The sequence below is a fragment of the Haliotis rubra genome, unplaced genomic scaffold, assembly GCF_003918875.1.
Source record: "Haliotis rubra isolate DU_JTF1 unplaced genomic scaffold, ASM391887v1 Scf1468, whole genome shotgun sequence".
Classification (NCBI taxonomy): domain Eukaryota; kingdom Metazoa; phylum Mollusca; class Gastropoda; order Lepetellida; family Haliotidae; genus Haliotis; species Haliotis rubra.
In genome coordinates this window covers 6,433-16,488 of record NW_025765412.1, presented here as the reverse complement: position 1 = coordinate 16,488, position 10,056 = coordinate 6,433, and the positions used below count along the sequence as shown (strand labels likewise).

Sequence of the window (10,056 nt, the reverse complement as noted above, 5' to 3'; positions counted from 1 at the left end):
TTATAACACTGTCTCCACCTGCACTTCTTATGTTCCAGTTATAACACTGTATATATTTGCACTTCTTATGTTCCAGTTATAACGCTGTCTATATTTGCACTTCTTATGTTCCAGTTATAACACTGTCTTCATCTGTACTTCTAATGTTCCAGTTATAACACTGTCTCCACCTGCACTTCTTATGTTCCAGTTATAACACTGTCTATATTTGCACTTTTAATGTTCCAGTTATAACACTGTCTATATTTGCACTTCTAATGTTCCAGTTATAACACTGTCTCCACCTGCACTTCTAATGTTCCAGTTATATCACTATCTACATCTGTATTTCTAATGTTCCAGTTATAACACCATCTACATCTGCACTTCTGATGTACCTGTCATAACACTGTCTACATCTGTATTTCTAATGTTCCAATTTATAACACCATCATCTACATCTGTACTTCTAATGTTCCAGTTAGAAAAAATGTCTACATCTACACTTCTAATGTTCCAGTTATAACACTGTCTACATCTGTATTTCTAATGTTCCAGTTATATCAACATCTACATCTGTATTTCTAATGTTCCAGTTATAACACTGTCTCCACCTGCACTTCTTATGTTCCAGTTATAACACTGTCTATATTTGCACTTCTAATGTTCCAGTTATAACACTGTCTATATTTGCACTTCTAATGTTCCAGTTATAACACTGTCTCATATTTGCACTTCTAATGTTCCAGTTATAACACTGTCTATATTTGCACTTCTAATGTTCCAGTAATAACACTATCTACATCTGTACTTCTAATGTTCCAGTTATAACACTGTTCCACCTGCACTTCTAATGTTCCAGTTATAACACTGTCTACATCTGTATTTCTAATGTTCCTGTTATATCACCATCTACATCTGTATTTCTAATGTTCCAGTTATAACACTGTCTACATCTACACTTCTAATGTTCCAGTTATAACACTGTCTATATTTGCTATTCTAATGTTCCAGTTATAACACTGTCTCCACCTGCACTTCTTATGTTCCAGTTATAACACTGTCTATATTTGCACTTCTAATGTTCCAGTTATAACACTGTCTATATTTGCTATTCTAATGTTCCAGTTATAACACTGTCTCCACCTGCACTTCTTATGTTCCAGTTATAACACTGTCTATATTTGCACTTCTAATGTTCCAGTTATAACACTGTCTATATTTGCACTTCTAATGTTCCAGTTATAACACTGTCTACATCTGCACTTCTAATGTTCCAGTTATAACACTGTCTCCACCTGCACTTCTTATGTTCCAGTTATAACGCTGTCTATATTTGCACTTCTTATGTTCCAGTTATAACACTGTCTTCATCTGTACTTCTAATGTTCCAGTTATAACACTGTCTCCACCTGCACTTCTTATGTTCCAGTTATAACACTGTCTATATTTGCACTTCTAATGTTCCAGTAATAACACTGTCTTCATCTGTACTTCTAATGTTCCAGTTATAACACTGTCTCCACTCTCCACTTATAATGGTCCTGTTATAACATCATCTATATCTGTATTTCTTATGTTCCAGTTATAACACCATCTACATCTGCACTTCTAATGTTCCACTTATAACACTGTCTCCACCTGCACTTCTAATGTTCCAGCTATAACACTGTCTATATTTGCACTTCTAATATTCCAGTTATATCACCATCTACATCTGTATTTCTAATGTTCCAGTTATAACACTGTCTACATCTACACTTCTAATGTTCCAGTTATAACACTGTCTATATTTGCTATTCTAATGTTCCAGTTATAACAATGTCTCCACCTTCACTTCTTATGTTCCAGTTATAACACTGTCTCCACCTGCACTTGTAATGTTCCAGTTATATCACTATCTACATCTGTATTTCTAATGTTCCAGTTATAACACCATCTACATCTGCACTTCTAATGTTCCAGTTATAACACTGTCTCCACCTGCACTTCTTATGTTCCAGTTATAACACTGTTTATATTTGCTTTTCTAATGTTCCAGTTATAACACTGTCTATATTTTGCACTTATAATGTTCCAGTAATAACACTGTCTCCACCTGCACTTCTTATGTTCCAGTTATAACACTGTCTATATTTGCACTTCTAATGTTCCAGTTATAACACTGTCTCCACCTGCACTTCTTATGTTCCAGTTATAACACTGTCTATATTTGCCTATTTCTAATGTTCCAGTTATAACACTGTCTACACCCTGCACTTCTAATGTTCCGCAGTTATAACACTGTCTATATTTGCACTTCTAATGTTCCCAGTTATAGCACACTGTCTATATTTGCACTTCTAATGTTCCAGTTATAACCTGCACTGTTCTTACATCTGTATTTGCTATTCTAATGTTCCAGTTATAACACTGTCTCCCACCCACTGTCCACTTATAATGGTCCAAAGTTATAACATTATCTGTGCTACATCTGTATTTCTTATGTTCCAGTTATAACACTGTCTGCACATCTACACTTCTAATGTTCCCAGTTATAACACTGTATAATGTTCCAGCACTGTCTACCTGCATTATTTGCTATTTGCATTCTAATGTTCCAGTTATAACACTGTCTCCACCTTGCACTTCTTATGTTCCAGTTATAACACTGTTTATATTTGCACTTTTCTAATGTTCCAAGTTATAACACTGTCTATGTTGCACTTCTAATGTTCCAGTAATAACACTGTCTATATATTTGCACTTCTAATGTTCCAGTTATAACACTGTCTACATCTGCACTTCTAATGTTCCAGTTATATAACACTGTATATATTTGCACTTCTTATGTTCCAGTTATAACACTGTCTATATTTGCACTTCCTAATGTTCCAGTTATAACACTGTGTATCATCTGTACTTCTAATGTTCCAGTTATAACACTGTCTCCACCTGCACTTCTTATGTTCCAGTTATAACACTGTCTATATTTGCACTTCTCCAATGTTCCAGTTATAACACTGTCTAATATTTAGTTACTTCTAATGTTCCAGTTATAACACTGTTCCACCTGCACTTATATGTCCCAGTTATATCACTGTCTCCACCTGTCTTTCTGCATGTTCCATTTCCTAATGTTCCACCTTTCTTTCCTTCCATCTGTACTTCCCTAATATTCCATCTACATCCACTTCTATATTCCAGTTATTTCCTCCTTATTTCTATGTTCCAGTTACTCCTCCATCTACATCTATTTCCTTCCAGTTATAACTGTCTCCACCTACTTATGTTCCAGTTATCTATATTTCTATGTTCCAGTTTTCTTTACTGTCTATATTTTCTATGTTCCAGTTATTTGTCTATTTTCCAGATTTTCTTTACTGTCCTTCCTATTTCCATGCCTCCATCCATATTTCCAGTTATACTGTCTCCACTGTGTTCCAGTTATGCTGTCTTTCATCTGTATTTCTATGTTCCTGTTATATCACCATCTACATCCTGTGTTTCCATGTTCCAGTTTTCCTGTCTGTCCTTCCATTCCAGTTATGCCTGTCTATTTTATATTTCCTGTCTCCATGTTCCGGTTGTGTCTGTGTTCCGTTCTTTGTGTGTTCCAGTTCTCTCCATTCCAGTTCTTTTTGTCTTGTGTTCCTGTCTGTGTGTTCAGTTGTCTTTGGGATTATGCTGTCTCCACTTCTTGTTCCGGGTCCTTTCTTGCTGTCTATTTTCTGTCCTGCTGTCTTCCTCTGTGCTTCCTGTGTTCCTGTCTCCGGGTTGTCTGTGTGTCTTCATCTGTGTGTGTTCCGGTCTCCTGTGGTCCTGTGTCTGTCTGTGTGTCTCTTCCTGTGTGCTGTCTCCTTGTGTTGTCTCGGGTCTCACCATCTGTGTGTGTTCCGGTTATGTTCCTGTCTGTGTTCCTGTGTCTCCTGTCTCCATGTGTTCCGGTTATCCTTGTCTGTATTTCCTGTGTTCCGGTCATCCTTCTGTGTTCCGGTTCTGTCTCCACCTTGTGTTTATGTGTGTTCCAGTTGTGTCACTGTGTCTCCACCTTCTTGCTCAGTTCCGGGTTATGCCACTGTCTTCTAATGTTCAGTTATGCCACTGTCTGTTATTATTCCATGTTCCGGGATTCTGTCTCCACCTTCTTTCTTTTCTGTGCACTTCTTGTGTTCAGTTATTTTTGCTGTCTCTGTTCTGTGTTCCGGGATTCTGTCTTCATCTGTGTGGTTCCGGGTTGTCTCCGGTCCTGTCTGTGTGTTGTGTTCCGGGTCTCACTGTCTCCACCATTTCCTGTGTCTGTGTGTTCCGGTCCTCCACCTGCATGTGTTCCAGTTGTCTGTGTTCCTGTCTTCATCCTTCCTGTGTTCCAGTTCTTCCTGTCTCCACCTTCTTGTCTTCGGGATTCTGTCCTTGATTGTCATTCCAGTTGTCTGTGTGTTCGGGTCCTGCCACTGTCTCCTTCTTGTGTTCCTGTCTTCCAGTTCTGTCTGTGTGTTCCGGTCCTGTCTTCATCTGTGCTTCCTGTGTTCCGGGTTGTCTGTGTTCCGGGTCCTCTGTCCTCAGTTCCACTGTCTGTGTCTTCCAGTTGTCTTCCTGTCTCCACCTTCTTGTGTTCCGGGTCCTGTCTGTCGGATTTTTCCTCCTCCACTTATGTTTCCAGTTCTGTCTGTGTGTTCCAGTTATGCCTGTCTCTGTGTTCCTGTCTGTATGTCTGTGTTCCGGGTCCTGTCTGTGTTGTGTTCCGGTCCTGCTGTCTCCACCTGTGTTCCGGTTGTGTGTTCCGGTCCTGTCCTCCACCTCCTCCTGTTCCTTGTGTTCATCTTCCTGGTCTATGTTCCGGATTCTTTGTCTACATCTTGTGTGTTGGGTTATGTCTATGTTCCATTCCATGCTCACCTGTGTGTTCACTGTCTGTGTTCCAGTCTCTCCACTGTGTTCCGGTTCCGGGGTCCTGTGCTCCTGTTGTGTTCGTCTGTGTTTCTTGTTCCAGTTCTCATCATCTGCATGTTCCAGTTATGCTGCCACTGTCTCCACCTGCACTTCTAATGTTCCAGTTATGTCCACTGTCACCATCTGTGTTTCCTAATGTTCAGTTATAACACCATCTACATCTGCACTTCTGATTATTGCCTGTCTGTACTGTCTACATCTGTGTTGTTTCCACAATGTTTCCACTTATGGCACAAATACGTCTGTTATTTCCTAATGTTCCCGGTTATGTCACTGTCACGTCTGTGTTTCCTAGTAGTTCCGGTTCATAACACTGTCTGCATCCACCTTCTGTGTTCAGTTATAACACAGTCTACATCTGTGCTTCTAATGTTCAGTTAAGAAATGTCTACATCTGCTTCTAATGTTCCAGTTATGCACTGTCCATCTGTATTTCCTAATATTCCAGTTATATCCACCCCATCTACATCTATATTTCCTAATATTTCCATTCTTTCTACATCTACTATGTTGATTTTCACTATCTCCACCTACTATGTTCCAATTTTTTATCTATATTTCCAATTTTCACTATCTATATTTCCAGTTATATTTCACTAATATTCCATTCTTCTTTCTACATCTTCCTAATATTTCCAGATTCTTTCCATATTTCACTTCTAATATTTCCAGTTTTCACTGTCTCCACCTTCTATCTTCACTACCCTCTTCCTTCCAATGTTCCAGTTATACTGTCTCCTCCACCTCCACTATTTTCTTTCATCTACATCTGTATTTCTTATATTTCCAATTTTCTGTTCACTGTCTATTTTCATATTTCCAGTTATATTTTTCCATCTGTCATCCTTCCTTCCATATTCCACTATTCTATTTATTCTATGTTCCATCTGTATATCTATTCCACTTATCTCCATTTATCATTTCCATTTATACCACCTTCTTCATATTTCCACTGTCTCATATTTTTCTATATGTTCCTTTGGTTATGTCTTCATCTTCCTATGTTCCGTTATCTTTCATCCACCTTGGTCCTTGTTCTCATCTACAGCTGTGTCTCTGTGTTCCGGTCCTTTGTCTCCACCTTCCTGTGTTCCAGTTGTCTCCACTGCTTGTGTTTCCTGTGTTGTTGGTCTACGTCCTGTATTTCCTATGTATTTCCGGTTATGTCTCCATCTGTTCCATTCCTGTCTTTCTTTGTCTGTGCCTGTGTTCCGGGGTTGTCTGTGTGTCTCCACCTTCCTGTGTCCTGTCCTGTCTGTGTTCCAGTGTCCGGTCTCACCATCCTGTGTGTTCCTGTCTCCTTCTGTGTTCCGGTCCATCCTGTGTTCCGGTTGTCTGTCCGGTCCTCCATCCTTATTTCCTGTGTTCCGTTTTTCCTTGTGTTCCTTGTGTTCCTGTCTGTTCCATGCCTCCTTGTCTGTGTTCCGGTTATATTTCCTGTGTGTCTCTGTGTTCGGTCCTTCCTGTGTTCCTGCCTGTCTCCATTCTGTGTTCCGTCTGTGTTTCCGGGGTCCTCTACAGTTCCTATGTTCCGTTTTTCCTCCATCCTGTGTGATTTCCTTTTCAGTGTGTCCTGTCTGTGTCTCCATCTGTGATTTCCATGTCTGTGTTCCATCTTCATGTGTCCTCCTTCTCCTTGTGTGTGTATTCGGTCCAGTTACTGTCCATATGTCCTTGTGTTCGTTCCTGTCCTTCATCTGTGTGTTCCGGGTCCTGCCTCCTTCTCCTGTGTATTTCCTCCATGCACTGTCTGTATTTCCTGTCTCCACCTTCTGTATTTCCGTCTCTACATCTGTGTTCCTAATGTTCCAGTTGTCTGTGTCATTTCATGTCTGTGTATGTCCTTATGTTCCTGTCTGTGTGTGTGTGTGTCCGGGTTATTCTGTATTTCCATCTTATGTTCCACTGTGTTCCGTTTTCCTGTCTGTGTGTCCTGTCCAGTGGGATTGTCTCCACCTGTCTTGTTGCACTTCTAGTTTTTCAGTTGTCTGTGCATGTCCAGTGTTCTCTGTGTTCCAGTCTGTGTGTTGTCTATGTTGCACTTCCTAATGTTCCAGTTCTGCCATCCTACATCTGTTGTATCTAATGTTCAGGTCCTCTTCTATGTTTGCACTTCTGTGTTCCCGGATTATAGCCATTGTCTCCACCTGCACTTCTTATGTTCCAGAGTTATGCTTGCCTCCCACCTTGTATTCTGGTTCCGGTCTGTCTTACTGTCTCCGGTGCTGTCTGTAACTGCTGTTCCGGTTATGTCTTCTGTGTTGTGTTTCTACCTTATGTTCCTGTTATAGCCACTTGTCTTCATCCTTGTTTCTTCATGTTTGCAGTTATAACACTGTCTACATTTGCACTTCTAATGTGTTCCATATAACACTGTCTCCACCTGCACTTCTAATGTTCAGTTATAACACTGTCTACATCTGCATTTTATAATGTTCCAGTTATAACTTACTGTCTCTATGTGCTCTTCAGATTGTGCTTGTCATCGTGTTCTCGTCATCTGTTTCTGATGTTTCCTTACCTGCTCCCACTTCCATCTATGATTTTCCAGATTATATCACTATCTACATCTGTCATTTCCTAATGTTCCGGTTATAACACCATCTTCATGCATCTTCCAGCTTCCTGTTATATTTGGTCATTCAGCATCTGTATTTCCTAGTTCTTTCAGTTGGTATACTTACTGTCTATATCCACCCTTCCTAATGTTCCAGTTATAACACTGTCTCCACATCTACCGCTTCTAATGTTCAGTTATAGCACTGTCTACATCCTGTATTTCTAATGTTCCAGTTTATCACCAACATCTACATCTGTATTTCCTAATGTTCCAGTTATAACACTGTCTCCACCTGCACTTCTTATGTTCCGGTTATAACTTACTGTCTATATTTGCTATTCTAATGTTCCCGGATTATAACACTGTCTATGTTGCACTTATAATGTTCGAGTTATAACACTGTCTCCACCACTGCACTTCTTGTGTTCCCGAAGTTAATAACACTGTCTATATTTGCACTTCCTATTGAGAGTTATAACACTGTCTCTATATTTATTATTCTAATATTTCAGTTATACTTACTGTCTCCACCTGCACTTCCTAATGTTCCAGTTATATCACGCATGTATGTATTTTACCTTCATTCCAATTCCTCTATATTTATATTTCCAATTCTTCATCTACTTCCTAATATTCCATCCTTTATCTACTATTCCATTTTTCTTATATTTCCATATTTCTAATATTCCAATTCCTATCTCCATTTACTATTCCATCATTCCAGTTCTTTACTGTCCTGTTCATTCCATTATCTCCACCTACCTTATGTTCCATTCTGTCTATATTTCCACTGTCTAATATTCCAGTTCACTAACACTCATCTTCCATCTTCCTCATGTTCCAGTTATCTCCACCTACTATGTTCCATTCTTTATCTATATTTTTATTATATTCCATTCTTTATCTATATTTTAACCATGTTCCAGTTACTCTTTTTCCTCCTAATATTTCCAGTTATTTTCCTCTCTCCACCACTTCTAATATTTCCAGTTATCTGTCTATTCTATTTCCAGATTCCATCACTGTTCTCCACCTGTCCTTTTCATATTTCCAGTTCTCACTGTCTCCACCTGCTATGTTCCAGTTATTTTCCACTGTCTATATTTGCATTTCTATTCCAGTTATCTCCACCTACTTCTTATGTTCCAGTTACTTTTTTCTTTATATTTGCTTTCTATATTCCGGTTATCCTGTTGTTCCAGTTTTCTTTGTCTCCTTCTTATGTTCCAGTTATGCTGTCTGTTCCATTCCGTTGTCTCCACTGCATGTTCCAGTTATTTCTATGTTCCTTCTGTTGTGTGTTCCAGGTCCTGTCTCCACCTTCCTTGTGTTCCTCCATGTTCCAGTTGTCTGTGTCCACTGTATGTTCCGGGTTGTCTCCTGTCTCCTTGTGTTCCTGTCTGTTCCAGTTATATTCCTTCCTATGTTCCGGTCCTGTCTCCACTGTGTTCCAGGTTGTCTGTCTGTGTGTGTTCCGTCTGGTCTGTTCCACCTTCCTGTGCTTCCTGTGTTCCGGTCCTTCCTGTGTTCCGGTTGTCTGTGTTCCTGTGTTCCCGGGTCTGTCTGTGTTCCTGTCTCCACCTTCTGTCTTCGGGTCCTGCCTGTCTGTGTTCCGATTGTGTGTTCCAGGTCCTCTGTCTCTCAGTGTCTGTGCTTCTAATCAGTTCCAGTTCTGCTGTCTCCACCTTCTGTCGTTTCCGGGATAACACTGTCTACGTCTGTGTTTCTAATGTTCCTGTTGTGTCACCATCTACATCTGTGTTTCCTAATGTTTCAGTTCTGTCCTTCTAATGTTCCAGTTATATGTACTGTCTATATTTGCTGATTCTAATGTTGCTGGTTTATAACCCCACTGTCCTCATACCTGCACTTCTTCTTATGTTCCGGTTATAACTTGCTGTCTATGTTTTGCGCTTCTAATCTGTTCCAGTTATAGCACTGTCTCTATCCTGGCTACTTCCTAGTGTTCCAGTTATAACACTGTCTCCACCTGCACTTCTTATGTTCCGGTTATAACCGCTGTCTATATTTGTTGCTTATTCCTAATGTTCCAGTTATGCCCACTGTCTATATTTTCACTTCCTAATGTTCCATTTATAACACTGTCTTCATCTGTACTTCTCATGTTCCAGTTATAACACTGTCTCCACCTGCACTTCTTGTGTTCCAGTTATAGCACTGTCTATGTTGCTATTCTTAATGTTTCCAGTTATAGCACTGTCTTCATCTGTGCTTCTAATGTTTCAGTTTATAACACTGTCTCCACCTGCTTCTTCTTGTGTTCCAGTTATAGCACTGTCTATATTTGCACTTCTAATGTTCCAGTAATATTTACTGTCTTCATCTGTACTTCTAATGTTCAGTTATAACACTGTCTCCACCTCCACTTATAATGGTCCTGTTATAACATCATCTATATCTGTATTTCTTATGTTCCAGATTATAACTTACCATCTACATCTTGCCGCGCTCTTCCGTGTTCCACTTATAACACTGTCTCCACCTGCACTTCTATTGTTCAGCTATAACCACTGTGTCTATGTTTACTTCTAATATTCAGGTTATATCACCATCTACGTAATTTG

The 10,056-nt window shown here is 39.7% G+C and overlaps 1 protein-coding gene across 1 annotated transcript; it reads right to left on the bottom strand.

Annotated features, from left to right (window-relative positions):
• Positions 1–4,311: 4,311 nt before the first annotated feature.
• On the bottom strand, positions 4,312–7,049 carry LOC124269705 (uncharacterized protein DDB_G0290685-like). The gene is made up of 3 exons (XM_046704739.1): positions 6,983–7,049; positions 5,936–6,727; positions 4,312–4,961 (listed from the first exon to the last, which is right to left on the bottom strand). Exons 1-3 carry the CDS (start codon positions 7,047–7,049, stop codon positions 4,312–4,314), a joined length of 1,509 nt encoding a protein of 502 aa, XP_046560695.1.
• Positions 7,050–10,056: the final 3,007 nt, after the last annotated feature.

What these genes read in the sequence shown, in the direction of transcription:
- LOC124269705 (XM_046704739.1), bottom strand. Translation starts at nt 7,049, where the DNA reads ATGGCTATAATCCGGGAACACAGAAGTGCAAACATAGAAGAGGACCTG. An exon ending in GAACATTAGATACAACAGAT is followed by an intron (nt 6,728 to 6,982) that starts GTAGGATGGCAG and finishes GAAATGACACAG; the next exon opens with ACAACTGGAACATTAGGAAC. An exon ending in AGATGAGAACAAGGACCAAG is followed by an intron (nt 4,962 to 5,935) that starts GTGGATGAAAGA and finishes TGGAACATGCAG; the next exon opens with ATGATGAGAACTGGAACAAG.